Source organism: Limanda limanda, chromosome 13 (assembly GCF_963576545.1).
Source record: "Limanda limanda chromosome 13, fLimLim1.1, whole genome shotgun sequence".
Classification (NCBI taxonomy): Eukaryota; Metazoa; Chordata; class Actinopteri; order Pleuronectiformes; family Pleuronectidae; genus Limanda; species Limanda limanda.
Window position 1 is genome coordinate 16374672 of NC_083648.1, and position 23697 is coordinate 16398368.

Sequence of the window (23697 nt, forward strand, 5' to 3'; positions counted from 1 at the left end):
TCTGTTTGCTGCATGGACATGCAGGTTTTCCGTCTGCTTCTTGTGGCGCATTCGGGCCCGTGTCATATATATGTGAATGTAAATGTATATAACTTACCGGTGCTTCTGAATCCGAATCCATTGCTTTGGTAAACAAAAACTCACGTGCGTGCGCGGAGGCAGTAGGTTGTAAGTCTGCTTGTAAGTTTCTTCAAAAAAACACCGCGGATGGGAACGAGGGGGCGGGGCATTGGAGGAAGGCGGGATGATTTGAATGTGCTGTAATTATTATTATTAAAGATGGCGCTGCGTGAGTGGCAGCCTGTTACAGCAGCTCTCACTTTTCGTACCTCTTTTAGTGTGTAAATAGTGTTTTTAGTGTATTTTTGTTGTTGTTTTTTTTACTACATTGACACTTTAAGCAAGTGCGCAGCTATGGATGTTCACATTTTAACATTCGTAGTTTGCTCCTTGCTGTTTTCGGCACTTTTTGGTGTGGCTGTGGGAAACTCACTCGACCACGGCTCCCCATTCAACCACGGCTCCATTGTTTACACCCGGGATCAGCTGTTGGGCCTGCGCCACACACCCCTTCTCTGCGTGGAGCGGCCGGAGATCCCCGAGGAGTTACGGAGGAGGAGAAGAGGATGCAGAGCGGGAGTGAAGCGCAGGGAGCGGAAAAGACGGTTTAAACCATGTTTACCGTCTGTCATCATGGGGAATGTAAGATCTCTCCCAAACAAGATGGAAGAGTTGACGGCGCTGACCCGACTGCAGAGGGAATACAGGGAATGCAGCCTCATGTGCTTCACAGAGACGTGGCTGACTGAACTTTCTCCGGACTCACACGTAAATCTGGACGGCTTCCAACTCGTACGAGCGGACCGAAATGCAACGGAGTGCGGTAAGAAGAAAGGAGGTGGGATCGCTGTGTTGGTTAACGATAGATGGTGCCACCCGGCACACACCAGCGTGAAGGAGATGCTCTGCACCAGAGATTTGGAGCTGTTAGCGGTCAGCATGCGGCCATACTATCTCCCGAGGGAGTTTTCACATGTTATTGTTGTGACTGTGTACATCCCCCCCTCGGCGGTCGCTGCTGTAGCTTCAGATCGGATCCACACAGTTATCTCGCATCTTCAAAGGCAGCACCCCCAAGCCCTCCTCCTCATCTCCGGTGACTTCAACCATGCCCCTCTGTCCTCTGCTCTTCCCACCTTCACCCAGTACGTGAACTGCCACACTAGAGACAATAAAACTTTGGACCTAATGTATGCAAACATCAAGGATGCATACACCTCATCCCCCCTCCCCCCGCTTGGTCGCTCGGATCACAACCTCGTTCACCTCGTCACGGACTACACCCCTGTGGTGAATAAACAACGACCTGTGAAGAGGACTGTTAAGGAGTGGTCCGAGGAGACCAGTGCCAGGCTCAGAGACTGCTTCGAGACTACAGACTGGGAGGCACTCTGCAGCCCCCATGGCACTGACATTGACAGCATGACCCACTGCATTACGGATTATATTAACTTCTGCGAGGAGAACACTGTGCCCTCCAAGCTGGTACGGTGTTTTCCCAACAACAAACCCTGGGTGACCCCCGAGATAAAGGCCCTGCTGAACGAGAAGAAGAGGGTCTTCAGATCGGGGGACAAAGAGGAGCTGCGCAGAGTCCAGAAGGAACTCCGGCTGATGATCAGGAAGGGGAAGGACAGCTACAGGAAGAAACTGGAGAAGCGGCTGGAGCAGAACAACGCCAGGGACGTTTGGAGAGGGCTGCAGACCATTGCAGGCCACGGAAAAGGTGTGGGAAGACAACAACCCAGCGGGGACAAGGACTGGGCAGATGAACTGAATCTGTTCTTCAATAGATTTGATTCCCCCCCCCCTGCCCCCTCTTCACACCTCTCCTGGCCAGCCCCCCCTCCCCCCCCTCCCCTCCTCAGCCTGCCACCTTCGACACCTGACCCCCACCAGCCAACCCCCACCCCATATCCAGATCATCATCCCCCCTTGAGACTCTCACCACTCCTCACCCCCACACCCCCACCACAGTCATCCTCCACCCCCCTCTCTATAACAGATGATCAGGTGAGAAGCCAACTCAAGAAGATCAAGGCAAGGAAGGCCCCGGGCCCGGATGGTATCAGCCCAAGACTGCTCAAGGACTGTGCTGACCAGCTCTGTGGTGTGATCAGGCATTTGTTCAACCTAAGCTTGAGCCTGGAGAAAGTCCCAGCCCTGTGGAAGACCTCCTGTGTGGTCCCGGTGCCGAAGACGCCGCGCCCCAAGGAGCCTAACCACTTCAGGCCAGTTGCCCTGACTTCTCACCTGATGAAGACGATGGAGAGGATTATCCTGAGACACCTACGACTGCTGGTGGACACACAGCTGGACCCCCTGCAGTTTGCTTACCAGCCTGGGATTGGGGTGGATGACTCAGTTACCTACCTGCTGCACAGATCCCTGCTACACCTGGAGGACAGCAGGAACACTGTGAGGGTCATGTTTTTTGACTTCTCAAGTGCATTCAACACCATCCAGCCTTCACTGCTCAAAGTGAAGATGGAGAACGTGGGAGTGGACCAACACCTGGCTGCATGGACAACGGATTACCTCACCAAGAGACCACAGTATGTGAGGCTCCATCACTGTGTGTCTGACGTGGTGCTCTGCAGCACAGGTGCCCCTCAGGGTACGGTGCTCTCCCCTTTCCTCTTCACCCTCTACACCTCCGACTTCACCCACAACACCACCCACTGCCACATCCAGAAGTTCTCAGATGACACAGCCATCGTTGGATGTGTTCCTGAGGGGAATGACCTGGAGTACAGGGCGGTCATCACAGACTTCGTCAGCTGGAGTGAGCTCAACCAGCTTCAGCTGAACACCAGCAAGACGAAGGAGATGATCGTGAACTTCCGGAAAAAAGCATCCAACTTAACACCAGTGAACATCCAGGGATTGGACATAGAGGTGGTGGAGAACTACAAATTCCTGGGTGTTCACCTCAACAACAAACTGGACTGGTCTGATAACTCACATGCCCTCTATAAGAAGGGCCAGAGCCGCCTCCACCTGCTGAGGAGGCTGAGGTCCTTCGGAGTGTGCAGGGCTCTCCTCAGGACTTTTTATGACTCTGTGGTGGCTTCAGCAATCTTCTACGCTGTGGTCTGCTGGAGGGGGGGTAGCACGGACAGAGACAGGAGCAGGCTCAACAGACTGATAAGAAGAGCGAGCTCTGTCCTGGACTGTCCTCTGGACTCCATTGAGGAAGTGGGGGACAGAAGGATGTTAGCCAAGCTGGCGTCCATCATGGGCAACACCTCTCACCCCCTACATGACAATGTGGGGTCCCTGAGCAGCTCCTTCAGCAGCAGACTGTTACACCCACGGTGTAAGAAGGAGAGGTTCCGCAGGTCCTTCATCCCGGCTGCAGTCAGGCTCTACAACACCAGCACCACCTGATAATGTTGTAGTCCCTGTCTATTATTTATCTCCACTCAACCTCTCACCATAGCTGTATTTGTATTTTTATTTTTCTTATTTATTTTTTATTTTTTTACTCAGATCACTACTATGCACAATAATATTCAACACTTTACATCTATATTTATATCATGGTCACTTATAATGGTTACATTGCAATATTTATATTTTCCTTTATACTATCTTGTAGTATTATTTATATTATGGTCACTTACTTTTTAATTATTTTTTCTGTATCATGGTCACTACTGTTGCAATATTACTTATAATACTTTTGTTTTCATTACAATAACACTTACATCACTCCACTTTCTCCCCAGTACCTGCTTTTGCACAGTGTCTGTTTTGCAGGTTGTTTTTTGTTTTTGTTTTCTGTATATTTTTACTCTCATTATGTGTAGTTTAGTAGTGTATATATTTTGATCTTTCTTTTTTATTGTTGCTTCGGCACTGTTATTTAAATTCTGTTTTTCTCTTTTTTGCTGTAACAAGTGAATTTCCCCGTTGTGTGGATAAATAAAGAAATCTAATCTAATCTAATTCTCAAATGCAACAAAGGTAAGAGTCCCTTTAAATAACTTATTTAAGCTGAACCTTCCAGACACATGAACATTTGAACAGTGAAATAAGCAATACAGAAAACGACAAAAGGCATCTTTGATAAAAAGAGATGTGTGTCTACTTTGACTTTTTAATTTGCTCCATGGACCATCTGTTAGCACGGGTGGAGGTGGGGTTAAGAACCCTACACTGCCATCCACCAGGGGGCGTTTGTGATGTTAATGCTTCACTTTTGGGCAGCCGTCATGTCATGTTGTCCATCTTTGTGTACTGTCTATGAACAGTGCCAACAAAAAGATTAGAGGAAACAAGCTTAAGAGAGATATCAAACTCAGCCAGACTCAAAGAATGAGGGATGTGCTGTTTCAGGATTAGGATCTTAACGTCTAAGCCTTAGGACTGCCGTACTTATCCTGATTTCTGAACATTCTGACTTTCACCCTCTGTACTGAGATCAACATGTATCCACTGTAACATCAACTTTTATTTGTATCCCTTCATGCCTAGACTCTTCAGGCTAAACATGCCCAAAACATAATTTCTGTCTAATTTTCATTTCAAAAAGCATGTATCCACTGTTGGGCTCATGTTGTTTTTCAAATGATTTTTGTATTCATCAGAGCATTTTTCTAATAGCAAGGCAAGCTTTTAAAATATAAAGACAACAGGTTCAAACATTCAGTTTAACTGGAGAACAAAGAAAATAAACATTAAATGATAACATTGTCTTTACTATTTCTATTTTAACTTGCCCCTGTAAATCCACTGAAAAGCTGTGACTGGGCCGAGTACTGAAGATGTGAGTTCAACATGTTTTGCAGCTACACAGAGTCATTGCTCATTAGAGTGTAAAGTTTCTGTCTTCATTAAAATTTAAACAATTTCCCCCAGAAACCAGTGTTCCATTTTTACTTTTCACTGAGCTATGCATCTTAGAATGCGCACACCTTCACTATCTAGGCCAATGCACCCCCCGGCCACGGAGTCACTGTATCTGCCATATAACAAGAAAACAACAGCTCAAATACATGCACACAGACCCATATACATGCACACAGACCTATATACATGCATATGCATACACACATTTGCTCTATATTCGTGAGGCCCCTCCCTGACTTGTTGTCCTTCCTAGCTCCTAATCCTTACACTTAGCAAAACCTGCATCTAACCTTAATCGTAAAACCAAGTCTTCCAATTAATCCTCTGAGAACCTTTTGAAGACGTGAGCAGTCCTCATTTCCAAAGATGCCCACGCTCTTGAGGCTTAAAACACACACACAAGCACACACAACCTGCAGTGTCAGCTGAGCTGCTGGTAGTGCTAGCCAGACATGGCCAACTGCTCTGTCTGGCTGTGTGTCCAGGAATAGATGTGTATGTGTGTGTGTGTGTGTGTCTGTCTGTGTGTGTGTTTATACGCATGTGTGCCTGTGTATTTGTGTTTTTGCAAATGTATGGGTGTGTTGTCCAAGTAGAAACAGAATGTGTTCCTATCCAGGAATAGATCACTGCTGGATGCAGAAGCTTTATCATCTGCAGGATGTTTACTCAGAGTCGCCCATACACTCCATTAGTCTACCAGAGCTCCCACTACATCACAGCGAACTATAACAACGCACAGAGTGCTCCAATACAAATGAATGCAGTGCAGCACGTGTGACACACCAATATTTTAATACCCACCTTTGGCTTTGTGATATATTACTGCATATTCATTCATCTATATAGTATTTTTTCCTCTAAGGGTATTGTTAACTGTTTTGACCAATTCATATTATAATAACCTGTGCATATATTCCTTCATATGCACAAGTTCACTGGAGCCTCTTTATCAAAATTGTGAGACTTGGAAACAAACTTTACTCTTTGCTGGAGTGGTAATCAGTAGGATTTGGAGACATCCTGTGGGGCAGGTTTGAAGTTGATTACTGCACTGATATAACTGTGGATAATGACAGTGCACAATGCACTTGCAGACTCTACAAATGTATGCAGGCAGTACTTAATGTTCTCTACAGTTTCTACATTCAGGTTGGTGATATACTGTGCATTGAAATAGGCTTAAGAGTTTAAGCTTGAGAAGGACATAGTCAACATGTTTTATTAAGCTCAGAACTGAACAATCCTTGGATGAACCAAGGAGCCAGACATAAAGTGCAGTCAAATGCACACTGTGCAGAGGAAGTGGTGGTGCACTTTAGGTATATTTGTGGATGCAGGGAAGCGGTGCACATAGACTCCAGATAGAGACGAGGTGGAATGAGAAATAATATTATCTTTTATGGTCAAGTATGTAAGGGACAACGCAAAATATATGTCTGGACATCAGAAGCAGAGGGTGTAATTTTAGTATCGCTTCCTCTAAACTGAGTTTTTCTTCCAACATGAAGAGCCACTAAAATACAGGTTCAGGTTGGTGATGCATGTTAGAAGTTATAGATAGTTTTTAATGAATTCATCCAGTTCAACTGCAACCATATCAGGAACGATTTTCGTTTAGTATCCACCTTCCACACAAAACTTCATAAGTGTGCAGTTAAGATGAAAATGAGGGCTGAATTCAATGAAGGGTGTGGTTGGAACCACCAAGTAATCATGTAATAATGTAGTAATAACAACCGAGTACCCATTTCTCAGAATGTCTAAACGATAGCAGCTGGTGCGATGCAGTCGCAACATGGTCTCCAGTTGAACGTGATTCCCTCAGTTCAATGATTAGCATGGAGGCACTGCTAAAGTATGGGAGAGAAACCGAACAGGAAATAGAACTGTGTCAAAGCAGCTGAACAGCAGTCTCTACTTGTATTTCAATGAAAATAAACAACTTCATGCAATGTTAATTGACTTTTCCTCAGCCTACCCAACCTTTTAAATGAATGCAGTTGGTTTTCCGAAGTGAGATGTAGTCAAGGAGATAAGTTTTTCTTTTTCATGCCCCCAGCTGTTAGATTGCAGTTTCTGAGCTGACATTTCTTGATGAAAATGTCCACTGCCTTGCTGATAGTGACATAACACCTTAAATTTCTTTAAAAGAACTCTAGATGGCTGATTGTTGCTTTCTTCCCTCAGGAATACAGGTGTAATCAGAGGCAAACACTATTATTACTGTTGCAGAAACATGACACATTATTTCCTCACTCCTTATATCCAACACTTTTTTTTAATCTATAACACTATTGAAGCAGTTTCACCACATAGACTGTAGACAGACAGTTAAGCTGCAGTCCAGTAATTATAAAGACTATCAGCATGCACACACACAAGATGTTTGCTGTAGAAAACAATGTTGTTAATCATGTTTCATTAAACAGTGTATCATTGCTCATATACATGTAAGAATGTTTTTTAAGTGGACAGAAATTATGCCCATTAATTAGCCTGTGTCATATTTTAGTGTTGACTCTGTTTTGTGCATGAAAACACCTGCAGGTGGCAACTATAATATCGTTGTTAACACATGCCTTTATGTAAGCTTAATTGCTGGAAGCAATAAAGATTGTGTGTCAACTATGATAGGTAATTATATAGAATGTGGTTAAATGGAGTTATTAAATGTTCTATATTGTATTAACACAAGCAGTTGTATTGCTTTCCCTATAAACTGAATCTAAAAACTGCCACAAATTGAATTTGAGGATGTTTAAAAACGGATCAACCAAATTAGCCGCACAACGATTGCAACTAACCCTAACCCTAACCCTAGCCAAAGAGCAGAATTTGATATGGCAGCTTTTAAGATAATGTCCTGCAAACACAGCCACAAAGGCAAGTAGAGAGATACTCTCCTAAAAAAATCATCATGCTCCATGAAAACTGCTGCTGGAGTTTTCTTTTCCATTATTTTTGTCCCAACAGGGAATCTGAAAAACTTACTCTACTGCTTCGGCTCTACAGTATATAGTCTAAAATAATTTTAATATCGATAATGGTGATGATGATGATGGTATTAAACATTAAGGGCTAGAAAGAAGAAGCTTTCCTTTATAAAATGGGCTTTCTGTTCATTACAAATATTTAACTGATATATATCGGTGCAGATTAATTTGCATCCAAATGGTGATTATCAAATTTCCTTTTTTTAGCTGTCAGATTGCAGTCCATTAATCTGTCACTCATTAGCTGCTGGTTGTGACTGATGGGGCTGTTAGTTTGTACCTTGTAGACACTTATATCGTTTTCTTTTTCACCCTACACTGTGACTCATTATTTGCTGCTAATGATCAATTATTTAATCGCCTGCTGAGCTGAAAGAGACAGATCCTTATTCCTCTAATGTCATCATAACTCTGTATAAACACTCATTAAACACCTGGTCTTTGTGATGCAGAATTTCTGCTTGTTTTTGTCGAAGCTCACTCAGTAAAATTGATAAAAATGTTGTTTTTTCTTCTGGCAGTCTCTGAATTGCTCTTCACTTAAAAGTGAAGATGAAGCGATGCCTCTACTCTAAATTGCTGCTGCAACCCTTGATCCATCAAACCGTTTGCGGACGCTTATCTGGGTCCAAGTAAGTGTCACAGTATGCTTAGCAAGGCAGCCATTTCCCCCTGCACTTATTTGGAGATCCCTGTGAGATCCACCTCGTGGTGAGAAGGATTTGATGCCCCCGTGACCCTGGGAGGTGTTGTTGTCAGGAGCAACAACTCTTGTCAGGATTTTCTGACGTAGATTGGTCCCAGGAGGGGGCGGCAGAAAGAGCCATTTCAAGACCCCTAAATATCCACAGCCTGCGAAAAGATTAACCTCACCTGGAGGGACCCTCGCCGGAGTGACTCACCAATGGCAATGAAACTTTAAAGCTACTTTGAACCTTTTGATGAGATGCAAGGAAGCGCGAGTGCAATAATCTTTTGACAAATATCATATGTGGAATACTGTGATTAGAAGCAGTATTATATTTGACTGTGATCCTGTTCAAATTTGGATTACTTTAACATTTTTAATTAACTTATGAACACTTAAAATAAAAAATATCTGCTCTGATGTTTTAGCTTCCTAATTAAGCCTGGACGAGCTTCAAAATCCGTTTGCAGCTTAAATGTAGAAGATCAAAAAATATACACGCACACATCTACTTTGTCATATTTGCTCTTTGAAATGTCACTGAGATGAAAAAAATGGATTTAACAAACTAATATATTGTGACACTGAAAATAATGTTTTGGTTTTTTTTGCAAGATGAATCACATTGGCACAGAAAATTTCGACAGATCATCCAGTATCTGTCCTTTTAACTGAGGAGTGGCCCATGTGTTTTAGATTTGTTTCTGTTTCATTATTTTGTCATGACCTTAGGTAAAGAAAATTATAGGAAAATATATTTAGTAGGTTTAGTAGTAATAAGGAAAATTTACAGATTTCTCTTTTTTGGTTGTTTGTATGTTTATATTTATACGTCCATGGCCATTAAGAAATGTACGTCCTCCAAAGCCGAGTAAGAAATAGACAGAATCGAGGTCATTAGCTAGCAAGTTATGTTGAATGTGGATACCAAAGAGTCTATTGTTTCCTTAGAATCATTGTTGCATTTCTCTCTGCTCTAGTGTTCACTGAGAACCCCTTTACTCAGCTTTTATGGTCTATATGTGACTGAGGGTGGGACAATAATTCATCACACAAGGGAAAATTTCCTCGCACACAATGAGATCCTCTTTCTCTCACATTTTGCGTCGGAAAGGTCAGAGGATGAGAGCCATTTTTTCAGAGCAATGGGCTTTGCAGCACTCTGCCTCTTGCTATTTCCATCCAGACTTATGAATCCATTGTTTATCATCTCTAATAGAATTTGCCGGCTCTTCCTATTGCATTACTTTCCATTCCCCTGCCCGCTTCTGTAAGACGACTCGGGGCGGATGGGGCATTATCAGACCACAGCTAAGCCTGGGACAATTATTCAGCCATTAGAGCGAGCAGGAAGTCTGATTAACTCCTTGGTCAGACATCTGACATACCACCTGCAACCTGAGGTTGAAATAACCTCCGCTATAAAAATGTTATGTCTATGAGAGGAACCCTATGTGTATTGCAAAAAATCTCTAAGTATATATAATAATTTTTCACTTTGCTCAGGTTGATTTAAAGGTATTTATGGTGGTATTATTTGTTGTAAATGAAGGATTGGATATCAATAAATTCATTGTTTTTTCAAGACTGTTTAATATATTTCATTCACAAAGATGAATTCTTGGAAATACTCATGGTAATTTTCTGTCTTAAACAAACGTATCCCTTTCATAAATGCAGTTAGAGTTGCATAAAGCTAGGCTGCTGGATATCCCTCATTTAATTCATTCTGAAACTTGCGTCACACTTTCCACTATTCATGGAGCTGCTGCTGTCTGCCTGTCAGGCCCAATATTTCCGCTTGTCTTTGTAAAATGATGTCAGTCATTGACTTCATTTTAATATGTATTTTTTTTTTTTTAAATATTCAAGAAAATCACAAAACGATAGTTGCTGTGAAACCAGCAGTGACCTGATAAAACTGAATGATTGCCACGGTGTAAAGGTCTTTATAGGTGTATTTTGACTTATAAGGCATTTCAGTTGAAAGAAATTGAGGCACTTCGTCCTTGTTGGCTGATGCAGATATGTAGGATATGATATAACATTCAGATTCAGAGAGAATACTTTGCAAAAGGATAAGATACAGTGCACATATTCTATCATTTAATACAGACTATTTGTTTGTAGGACAGATGAGCCAACTAGCGTCGCAACACCAATTAGGAATTCAGCTGCCTGAGCAGTTTTACAGAAGCTACTCATCATCCCTGGAAGTGGCCTGCTTGGTTGACAGCAATGTATCTGCACCACATGTGCTTGGCAACGTGCTCACAGTCTCATCTATTCCCATGACTATCAAGCTGACTGACTGGCTCACAGGCCAAATGTTTGATCAGTTCATCAGAGTCAACTTTTCCAATAGACAATAAACACAACCTGTTATGATGCGACCATACTGAGACCCTGCATTTCTATAATTAACCAGCAAATTTGCAGGCAGCAAACAGGGAAGGAGGATAAAGAGGACAGATGGTTGCCATCCATGCTGATGCTGTATGAGTGCGAGGGACTGAAAATAGAAGGATCAATATACAGACTGAAGGATGAAGAGGACAAGAAGGGGATAATGAGGAGAACGAACACTAAGTAAGGCCATGGACACAGTAGACATGCAGCTATGTAAGATCTAAATGGTAACACACACTGTAGTGATGTCCTGTTAAGTATGGTATGCACAGTGTATAGACGCCCTTACCCCAACCTTTACTTAACCCTGACCACTGACTCGAAAATCTGTTTTTGTCAACACAGCTTGTGTTCTAAGTTGGACAAGCTGTCGCCAATTAACTGTTTTTAGTCTGAAATTTGTCCCCAAAGATAGCCCAACACACACACACACACACACACACACACACACACACACACACACACACACACACACACACACACACACACACACACACACACACACTAGCATTGTGGCTGTGACCTTTCCTGATAACAGTGTGATGGCTATCTTCTAACCTTGCTGTGTGAACAGTTTGTCCGCTAGCTTCTTTCTGTTCTCTGCCCTCATTTAATTGATCTGCTAATGTGATGGTTTTTTAAAGTGGAAACAGAGAAGAGAGATATAACACCAGAGTGATAATAGAGGACATGGGGGCGAAGAAAAGAAAAAAAGAAACATGGACAGAATGAGATGCGCTCTGACTGAGAGATGACACTTTTAACTGCATCTTGAAAGTTAATACTATTTTTAAGTTCACTCACAGAGAAAAACCCTAAAAATAAAGCATGGCGCCGTCTGCAATTCTCTGGGTAATTTAACATCACAGGTACTGCAATTGACCAAAGCCCTGTACTCACCAGTAATGGGGGGTCATTACTCAACTATTTTCCCAATCCAAAGGCACAGGAGTGTTTTTTTTCTATAGGTTTCCAAAGTTGAGGTTTTATGTCCCATAACGTATTTAAAGTGCCTAATATGAAGGTATTATTATTCAAGGCTTGCCCATCGGCGTCCAGCCTCTGTTCTGTAAGGCCTGCACATACACACTCTTGAACATGTCCACACACCCACGCTCATATAAAAAGGCCTATATGATTAGGTCACAACCTTGCAGCACTCAAAAAAAAAACAACTCATGACCTCACTGACCCCTTATCACTTCGCAGGAAGCTCACCGATTAATATCAGGTAAGATCCTCAGCCCTGATTGGAGGTGACTTGATTAATGTCGGGACCTATTGATGGTGAATCTAACAATGTCAGGCAGCTGATTTTGTATTAAACATTTTGCAGTGGTAGAGGCTCCTTTTGTTATCGGGATTTAGTTGTTACTGAAACCTGAAAAGCAACTAGAAACATCACAGACCAAAAGGTTGTGGTTAGAAATTGTATGTGTGGACGGGCTAAGGTTATCCCTCCATGATGGCTCTTCGTCCATGCTAAACGGCTTTTCGAAAAACAGACTCTTGAAAGGACAAACCCTAAAATGCTGGCCTGACAACCTGGTGTGTGTGTGTGTGTGTGTGGGTGTGGGTGTGGGTGTGGGTGTGTGTGTGTGGGCAAAACTGTGCTTTCCAAAAAAAAAAGACCCAAGGATATAAGCCTTACCAGTCACACAGTGTGTGGCGGGTTTACAAATTGTTCCTATTGTTAAGGCATTTCACTGGAAGAGGATGTTTCAGGTCTTGTCTACATGACTGCTAATATTTTTCTGAACAGATTTTCATCCACTGTTTTTAAAATATATCTCCGTCAACACAACCTTTTGTTTCGTAAAAAATCTTTGTCCCGACAAGAACACAAAAAGACAAACATTCAAACAAGCATGCTAGGCCAGCAGGCAGCGATAAAATCGACATCAGCGATCTGCTAAATGCCATAGAAGAACTATGTGGTCCAAGAAATATTGGGCGATGCATATGAGTGTGAATGCCGTGAATGTTGAGCAGTGATCCTTAATTTAGCTGCAAACTTGTAATTAGACCCAGCAGTGCTAACAAAATATAGAGAAACCAGTATTGGCCACAAGTTGGGTGACCTGTGACGCCATCGTTTCCCAAACGCTCAGTTTTCACATCGCAATGCGTTTGGGAAAATAGTTTGTGTATGAACGTGAAGCCTAAACAAAGGGATGCAAACAAATATCTGCCATAGTGTTGACAGGGTGTTAACTTTTTTACATTTGGTGTTTTCACGTAAACTGCAATGTATGATTTCCAACTTTTTGAAGGTAGCACAAAGCTACCCCCCCCTCCCCCCGAGTAGTTCTCAGGTTTCAATTGAACTCTGTATGTTTTCATTTTCACAAAGCAGCTACTTTGTATTGACCTGCCAAATGGTTGTTTAGCGTTCACAGCACATATATAAAACACACTCTTCATGTATAGAATTAAAATATTGGAATAACAAATGCCCACCACACAACTCAAAACCAGTTTCACAGTTTCATGCCTGCTCCAAATATTCTGCTCCTGTTTGGGGATTTTGTAACGGGGCAACAAGGAGAGGATGATGTAAACACCAGAAAGATTGGAAGTATGTAAAACGGCAACCGCAATAAGTAGGAGCATTTTTTACACAGCCCACCTCAGGGGAAATATTTCATATCAGTTGTCTGCCTTGGGAAATTACCTACAGATGAGTAGTGTCTATTGTATTTATGAAGGCTGTAGATGCAAAAAAGATTTGAATCCACCCATATGAAAATGAAAATGTCAGATGACACACAGCATCAGGGTGCTCAGTTTGGGGTTGATGGAAGCCACAGACAGCCCCAACTGATGTCCTGTAATAACAGAGCAAACACAGAAACGGAGGGAGCTTTGTGTACAAGCGGATGCAGGAGAAAGGCAACTTGGGAGACGGGGAGTAGGAAATTCAATTTGATCGTAATCTGATGAACAAATTCTACTGTTTGTGAGTTAAATTAGATTTTAGATTTGTTTTCTCTGTCCCTCCCCTCTACCCCTGACAGTATTAGAGAGGGAGACCTATCTGGAAAGATCTATGGTTATGTCTGGTTGAAGAATCATGCTGTGGGAATAGTGGGCAGATGATAATCTATCAAACAGACAATACAATGTCTTATTTCTTCTTCTGTTGCCAAGGCACTTAAGAACAAACATCTTTTTTTAAATACAATTATCGAAAGCTTTACTTTATTCTCCGTGTGACGAAACAGCTGTTACTTACAAGTTCTTAGTTTTTTAAATGCAGCACAGTTCAATAAGTATTATTTCTGCCTCTAAATATATCTGTATTTCTACGTTTTTCAACATCATGACATTTACTAAAACAGTTTTGAAAATCCTTACAGCCCCAGTGTCATATTTACATAATATATTTCTCTGGTAATTTCGGCTAAAGTTTCTTATTTAGTACATTCCAGTTAGAAGTTTTGTGCTAGCTGCAGGCGGGGACTACTGACAAGGCATTTCAGGAGCTTCTTGGGTTAATGTCCCTCTGTAGAGTAGAGAGAGGAGCTCCCTTTGCCCATGTGTTAACTTTTCAGACCTTTAACATAAACAAAAAAACCTATATGCACCAGTTGATAGTGTAGATAGGCGTCTAGTTGATAACGTAGCTTTCCAACAGAAAATTCAAGCTTATGGATAGATTCAGAGTTAGGGTATCATTTGTAGGCCAGTGACCCCTCTGTATAACCCACCTATACACACATACACATACACAAATGGAATTTCCAGAGACAACATTGATATTGGACAACTCTTTTGGATTATTTTCATTAAATTAAGTTAATTTAGTGTAACCTTTTTTCTTATAATAGCAGATGGCAGCCAAAACCTCCATAACTCTGATGGAAACTTTAATGGACGAACCTACCAAGCCCTTACTTTGCTACATTAATTGCAGCATTTTTCATGCATTACCACTGAATGTTAGCTGTCATATCTGCTGTACAGATCTCTGCATAATTAGCTGTATTAAATATTGAAGGTAATTTGTTTTCACTTTGTAGACAGAAGACATAGAGAGCTGACTGGAAATGGGGACGGAGAAGAGAACCAAACAATCAGAGGTCCTTTTCAGACCAGAAATGTTAGGATCCTGGTCAGAAGCTCAAAGCCTTAGCTGGACTCACCTGGACGCACAAACCACACCTCCATTTGACTATTTCTTTTCCGCCTGCTGCTTGGTCTGTCTGCAAAAAAAAATAAAAAAGTCCCCTTGGCTGCTGACTCCAAGGGCAGCCAGGACAAATCACCTGCTGTAAACCTCAGCCGTGCCGTGCACTTGACTCACTGTTCCCTGTCTAAATTCAAATCAAGAGCCAAAAGCCGGGGGAAATGTGATGGGCCGGTGTGCAGGTGGGGTAAGAATGAGTAGGGGGGTTGTCTTCAGAGAGGGCAAGAGGAAATTCATGTGGAAAAATGAAAATGACCTGTTTCATCTTTTCACACTCCAGCGTTTTCTCCTCCTTCCCACTGCTTATGCATTCCAATTTCAATTTTTTTCAGTTTCCCCCTTTCCTTCTCTCTATTTGGCACACACGCTTCACCACCTAAATTGTTTGCCTTTTAAGCACACTGTTGGATTCATTTTCACCCACCACGGTTGAAGGCTTCATTTCAGATGAATTCCTTGTGTGGTATTTGGCCCGGAGTCACTCGTTCAGCTTCCTCGACATAGCAATAGTTTTTTAATCATTGAAACTGCTTTCCTTTTAACCAAAAGGGTGCTGCCATCTTGTTAATAGACACAAATTGTGTGTTTCTGACACATACAGCTTAATGGCAATAACCTTATTTTTTCATTATTCTTTTATCGTCCAAAGATATTATATTCAAACAAGAACCTGCTTACCTGCAAAAGATGGGCAAGGAATGATGTAATGTAATGCAATGAGTGGTCTTACCTCATCTCGCCCATGAAATTCTCTTTCAACATAAATTCAGCGTCTTATCTGGCTCTAGCCTTTACACAGCAGCTCAGTTGGCATAAATTGTAGCCAGACAGAGATAGATTTAAAGAGCTCCGTGCTGTATGACGAAAACATACATAGATTTCAGACTTGAAAACTTGATTCACAGGCAGTATTGGAATATGTGAGCGGGTGTTGAATGACCACACCTCTGCATGTATTTTTAGGATGCAGTTCCACATTGAGGGAATCATCTTATAGAAGAGCTGAACTGATCTCATATCTCTGCACCATACACAGTTATGATCCTATCTGCAACTATGCTAACAGTGACTGGTCAGGACATATGATGACATTAGGATAGAAATGTGAGTTGTCAATTCAGTTTTTAAATTTAGCTTCAGCAGACTACAAGCACGAATAGCATCAATGTCCAGCAGCAGCACCACATCCGGTCGATGAAAAACTCCAGCTCCATTTGTTCTATTTTGCATTCAAGCCCTGATGCCTTCATCAGGTGGCTGTGAAGCAGTTGCCACGCAGTGATGCTGTGTAGCACAAAGGCCTAATGACTACCTTACAACCAATGTGCTGCAGTGACAGGAGCGCAGAATGGAGCAGCAGGCCAAGTACAATAATAAAAAGTTCCAAAGGTAGTAGCAGCAGGAACGGCAGCTAAATGATCTTTTTTTGAGTCCCGTCATTGTTCCATTTTCAGTTCCCGTGCAGTTGTAGCCAATTAAATCGCCCAGAATGTGTAGTGCAGAGAAATCTTTGACAGTTATGTTTTCCTCTGCTCTGCTGCATATTGTGCAGACACAACTACCTCATCTCACTTCAGTCTCAATGGCAAAATACATTATGTATGCTAGGAAAGTATTTGGCTGCAGCTTCATAGATTATAGTAAGTAGTTTTTGGACAAGAAAGTTTTGTGAAGGTGAATGACTGTTAATTAAAATCACTCAGTTGTTGATGTTGAGGTCATTGGTCTTTGGCTGATTCTTTTATGATATTTTTTAGCATTTTGCCTTTATTGATAGGGTAGTAAATAGGAAATGGGGAGAGAGAGCAGGATAAGCTTGCAGCAAAAGGACAGGTCGAGACCGAACCTTTGGCTGTTACATGAGGCCTCACGCCTCCGCATGCAGGCACTTGCGCTACCAGGTGATCTTCCCGGTATACAATTTCAACTAAGCTTTCCTAGTTTCCTGCAAAAAGATTGAACAATTCAGTCCCCATTTGGTCCTTAAATTAGAAGTATGATTAACATTATTTAATGATATCCTAATATAGTTCTGACATATAGCTGTGAAAATGGACTTGGAGTAATGTAATGTAACACCATGAGTAGTGCTATTTTGGGTAATGATGTATGAATAGTTTTCTTCTATCACCTTAGCAGTTTAATGCAAATAATAAAAAAATATGGCTAGCTGTCATATTATCATTGGTATACTACAAAACATTTTATTGGCCACATATTGTAGTTGGACAGGTATACGGTAACAATGATGTTAACTTACTAGCTGCTTAAGCCTAAAATGGTAGATTCAGAGATTCGACTCTCTGTCTGGAGCTGACATGAACCGATAATGGAGAATGTCTTTGTAGACAGACTCGACTCCTTTGGCCCATTATGAACTTGTAGTAGTTTGTCTTCTTCTGCAAAACCCAATGTGTCCAAGTGATGATGAACTAACGCTGGCATGGAGACAGTGCTTAACAGCCAAGATTTACCTTTTGTTTTTTTGCCAAGCCACAAAGAAAATATTGCAATATTTGTTTAAGGCCATATCGCCCATCCCTGATCTCAAGCCTGCTCGAGGGAATTTCTTCAACTTTTGACCAGTTGTCACTTGGACTAAGATTTTCAGGTAAAGTGATTATGTTTCAGTTGTCAAAGGTCACAGTGACTTTATACGAATCTGGAAAGAAAGGTATGTAGTTATATGTATATGAAAGCTGCATTGATTGGCGGAGGCATACAACTATAGTGCGATAATTCTTATTAGAGTTACATTCTTAATGGTCCATGGTTATGACGAAAAAACTAAACAATAAATCAAGCAACAATATTTAATATCAATGAATTCAGGAGTAATTTTTATTCAAATTGTGATTTCCTCCAACACATCATGGTCACCAGTTCACACTTCACGCTTTTCCAATGTACCGTATATGGTAATAAATATGACCCAAACTCCACCTGATGAAGTGTTAGTCTGTTTGTGATCAGAACTCAGATTATCAAGAGTTTTACCTTGGACAAGAGACTTTCCTGTTCATTGACCACGGAATAGCTGAGTACACTGTCACCGACCTCTTTGCTCCTACATCTCTATAAAAGCTGTATTCCCTCTCAGGGTCTGTCAGAGCATGCAGGGAAGTGAATAGAATTTGATGGGAAAGATCGGAGGGAGAGTCAGTGACCAGTAACTGCAAGCTGAGAGCTGGCTAATGCCACAATATGAACTGAGAATCCACTGTGCCAAAGAGAATAGAAATGACCTCAGAACACTTGTTCCCCACAGTGCAGTAACATCTCCGGAGGAAGCACTCTCTGGTGATGAACCCCACCTCAGTGGGACCAGCTCAGGCGTCACTGACTTCTCTTGCCTGCCTACTGCTTATTGAATTATCGACTGGTCTTCATACTGCGCTGTGGCTCCTCATTGCTCACACATACTGTACCAAAGCCGTAACTACCACTGAGGACACCAAGGACACTTCCACTTACTTTTCACCCACATCCATTATAATTTTTCAATCAATAATGAATTTATTTCAAACGAAAATGTTTTTCCCAGCTTAAACCTAATGTATTTTTCTACACTGTTGTAAAAGGTTACTGCCACCTCACAGCTGCAGGACAACTTTCATTACTAAAATGGAGGACACACAGTCAGATGTTTTTTTCTTTTGTGGTAGGTTTTTATCGAGATGGTATAAGAGGGAAAAAGGAGACCCTAGTGTTAAGATGTGAGCGGAGCGGTTGGTTAAAATTGCACCTGGACTGGGCCAGTTGTAAATTCAAACTATTATCGAAGTATCAGCAAAATATGCAGCAACCAGCAGCTCTATTTGTTCTTTTATAAATTTCCCTATCTGAAGTTTCATTAAGTTTCAACAACTCCAACATCAACATGATCAGTCATCATAGAAGGATTCGATTACTTTAGTTTTTTTTATTCTAGCAGTCACAGTGGCCTTAACAGTATCCTTAGAGAGAATGTAATCAGACACGTTGCATTTTTATTACAGGAGGCTGTACTCACTTTCTCCACCATCATATAACAAATGCAGGATCCATGAGGTTGTTCAAAGTCTTGTAAATGTAATAATTACAGTCAAGTTGGAGTAGACAGGCCAATATGAATAAAAGCAATCATAACAGACTCACACTTTACTATAACTGTATCTGGATGGATTATTCCGTGTGTGTCTCCAGCCACACTTGTGTTGGAGTAGGGGAAAGGAGTGGGACAGTTGTGTGATCCAAGGGTTTCACAATCTGTGGTAATGTTTGCTAAGTAGGGCTGAGAAGCAATCAGTGGCACCATAAGCCCAACTTCAAGCTTGATAACACAAAATCTACAACTATTCCTGCACCTGATTAAATGTTAAAATGGTGGTGAGTTTGGAGCTGGAGACGAGTAGGTGGGAGGAGTAGAATAGAAGAGTTGGTTAAGAGGAGGAAGAGAGGGGCACGATAAAAAATAAGCCCTCTAGCTTTTCTGTAGTGTCATGTCATACCTTTGAATTTTTGAAACTATGGTAAAACAAACAGAAAGAATGCCTAGTGCTTGTGTGTCCAGTGACGTTAATTTAAATTAAATATTTCATGTTTAAGTGTAAACAAAACACTTCCTACATTTTCTGTGGTGGAAGTTGTAGCAACACTATCAAATATGTATCAGTGGACTTCAAATTCTTCATATGAGATTTTGTTGTTGTAAATTGAACCGTGTTCATAACCAATAGAAATCCTCATGATTTCAACTGTGTTTAAAGTCAAATATGTCATTTGACATTTCAGTGTCCCTCTCTTATCGTATCAAGGGAAACATGAGCTTCTTTGTGGTAAAGGGTGAAGTCTTGCTGCTGCGGAATCAGTGTTCTTTGTCCGGCTGTAATTTAATTGCCTCGCTGGAACACAGCTACAGGTGCACCCAGGTCAGCGGGCTTTGTGCCAGGTCAGCATTTTTTATTCTTGTTGTCTTTCAGGACAACATCATGTCCTCACCTCTGAGAACACGTTGTGGTGGGAAAGCAAGCCTGATGGGCAGAGTTTGAAAGAAAACAGCTCTTACTTAAAGTTTTATACCAGGATGGATATGCACTGGAGGGTGTGTTTGTGTGTTTGTCTGTGTGTGTGCATGTTGGTGAGACAAAGTAAGACCTTTTACAAACAATAGCACAGCTGGATCTGTGTGTGTTTGCGTTTGTATAAGCTTGCAAATATTTCACTTTGTATGAGAACGTTGGAATTGCCAATTAGAAGTAACTAAGTAACTAAGGACTTTGTATCTGCTTGATTTAAGTTTTAATTTTGAAATATCATAATAGAGCAGACAAACACAGTAAACAGATAAGTCTTAGTTGTGTGAATGTAGTGTACATTCCTATATACACATATAAATAAGTTGGCTCATTAAACAATTCATCCAAAATAAATATGAAACATTTTCTTTTGTATTTATTTGAATTTAATTGAAACATTTTGCTCTCAAATGTGTTTGTTTGTAAATCAACAAAATGGACAAACTAACAAATGCAGAAAAAAATAAATGTTGTGAAAAGCTAAAAGAGGAACACAAAAACAAAAGAAATCATAACCCATAAGTGAAGAGAAGCTAAATCATAACAATAGAAAATAAAGCAGAGAGCTAGGTCGGTTTGGATGCAGTTCACCTCATATAAACATAAAAGCATCCATGAGCCGGAGCACGTCAATTTAAACACAATCCTGCTATGTCATTAGATTGACATGAATAACCCTTTTCCCTTTCTGGAAAAAACCCAAATTGCATCAAAAGATTACATCAGCAGGACGATTGTGCTTCACTAACAAACAGTTTTATGGTACAATTCATTTTAGACCTGCTTGCCCGAATATAGCCACATTTAAGCCCGTCTTTAAGCCAGTAAAGCCCATTCATACAACCTGAGAATTTTCAGGTAGCAATCTTTTGAGCTTTGAAGCAACCAAAAGAATTTCTCAGACTGAGTTTAATTTGCAGCTCTGACCCAGGCATTTCTGCGTCACAATAGAAACCTTTGTGTTGAGCCCAGAGGGAAACATGATGTAACACTGCATAAATGTTTCTCACTGTTACTGCAGGCTGTTTTCATGTGCTGTGTGACATTAGTTCAGCTGAGATTATGCAGCCTCTCAATACTTATTATGTGAACCTCGTGTTTCACATAATAGCAGCCCCCTAATTAACTCTGCTTATTTCTGCTCCTTCCGCTCTTTGTCTGTGTTTTCTTTTCACTTTCTTTTTTTTTCGTCATTTCATTTCTTGAAGTTTCTTTCTGTTGGCAATTTCCACCTCTCTCCCTCGCTCCCAATGCAGCTAAACAACTTCTGAAAAATGCCAGGAGAGTGAAATCACAGTGGAAGGTGTGGGGATGTGGCGTGTGCCCATGATAAGAAAAGACTGTAGACGATGTGAGCCATTGTTGCTAATATTAATTCTTGTTTTGGCACCATAAGATCAGCTCTTTAGGTTTTGAGTCCTTAGAATTAGATTTGGGTACAGAAAAAAAAGAATTACTTCAATACATCGAGTACCGATTCATGTTAAATTAAGGAAAACAAGGCCGACTTAGAGAAATGAAAAATGGATTAATAAAGATTTTTTAAATCATGCCAACCACAGTAAATATGTCCATTATGACCTGTGCATGTCACAAGTTATGGTCTTTCGGGTCCAGAACCCTTCCTTCGTTTTGTAACAGGCTGAATAAAAATGCTGCGTACAACTCACAATGTCTTGTACTATTTACTGTTGTTGTATTTGCCAGAATGTTTGAACAGAAGGACCTGACATATTTTGACAGCGCTGTCAGATTATACGGTTTTTCACTCTCTGATATTATATTTTTTTTACAATATGTAACTTTCTGTGGGGAGAGGAAGCCTTGAGGCAGTGGAGTGTATTGTTATACAGCAGGTCAGCTTCCTCCAGCACGTTGCCTATCACGATGTGCTGCCTGGCCTCAGATACACGTGCAGCCTAAGGGAGAGATAACATGGCAACTGTGAAGCCACTGCAGCCGTCGAAGAAACAGGGCTGGCTTTTGTCTGCTGCAAGTTCAGCCTGTTCTTTTTTTTGTTGTCATTGTATTGCCTGTACCGGGGCTTCATCTCTCCCTCTGTGAAGACGTGCAGCAAATGGCACAGCCTTGAAAGGTAACTGTCAGACGCACAAATGAGTAAATAATGTGAAGTAAACTTGACTTTGGTTTATAGAGGCACAGAAAGCGGTGAGTTTATCTCTCACTGCTTTTAGGCAACCTGTTTTCAGTATGAGCTCCCAATGTGTGACAATTCAATGAAACAATGTTTGGATGGTAAGCAAGGGGAAGGTTTTTCTCCTCCTTTCCGCCCAACTGAATCCAGTATTAGAGGGCTGCCATTGGATTGAAGTCATTTATCTTTCCCATGTGTATATGGCATTATGAGTAATGGTACTTTCACGCTTTTCAGCTCCCTTGATTACTTTGGCCCCGGCTCCTCCTCCCCCATGCCTTTTTATTCCAATGACATATTCTTTCAAATATAATGCAGACAACTTTGACAAAGTCACATGCGACCTGCAGAGGATTGAAAGTGAACAGGAGACTGGCAGAGGTTTGGACACAATTGAGCAACAATGAAAAGTTTTCAGATGCTATTAGCGTGGCATTGCTGAGGCACTGATGGCTGCATTTTTTCAAATTCTTAACCCTTAAATTCCGTCGATGTACATATTTCATACCGCTCACATGGTATTCCTTTGTGGTTTTCTTACAATGCTGTCTCATTCTCCATTCATCATGTTGTTGTTGAAAATGTATGGTACACCCTCACACAGTCTTACTGTTGCCGGTCTGCTCATATTTCTCTTTATGTCTTTTTAATAGTTGCTTCTTCACCGGGTGGCATTGGTGAAGACTACAATGCAAAAAGCGTTTTCCAGCCGACAGTTCTAAGCTAAGATGGCAACAAAGGTTGGAATCTGTTGTTGCTCAATGTGACAGGTCATTCCTTTTAAAGGAATCTGCCTTGCCCCATTGTTATCACTAAGCAGCTGAAGCGGTGCTGTAGCCATGGCAGCCTGTGGTTAGTTGGCTGGCTGGCTGCTGGTCAGTGCCCAGTTCTAAGCCAATACTGCTGGACAAAGCCTGATTAGTGTTAGTGACTGCACATAGATCTTAGCTGGCTCACCCTCGGCTCTGCTTCCTTGCCTCTTCTTTGTATATCAGATTGTCGCACACACACACACAAATTAAATTAAATTAAAATGGATAAATATTAAGTGTCTTAAGTTAGTTAGCTATTCAGTGGGTGACATTTAAGTATAGGTGCATGGATAAAATAAATCTTCCAGAGCTTTTTGCCACATTTCACTTGTCTTCGTCATCACATTTGAAGAAAGTCAAGGTGTGTAAGTGAACAGTGACATGCAATCTTTTCGTCTCGGTTGTTGTTTCCAAGGTCAAAATGAACTTTCACGCACCGTCATAAGGTATTATTTTGAATGTTTCACACCTAAGCTG

At 41.3% G+C, this 23697-nt stretch overlaps 1 protein-coding gene across 1 annotated transcript in view; it reads left to right on the forward strand.

The window, feature by feature from the left end:
• The first annotated feature begins 414 nt into the window (after window positions 1-414).
• Window positions 415-23697, forward strand: part of LOC133017520 (calsyntenin-2-like) — a 106096-nt gene continuing 82813 nt past the window's right edge. The window contains exons 1-3 of the mRNA XM_061083627.1: window positions 415-993; window positions 1085-1156; window positions 1375-1545. Coding sequence (XP_060939610.1) covers window positions 415-993; window positions 1085-1156; window positions 1375-1545 — 822 coding nt within the window. The remainder of the gene's footprint in view (window positions 994-1084; window positions 1157-1374; window positions 1546-23697) is intronic.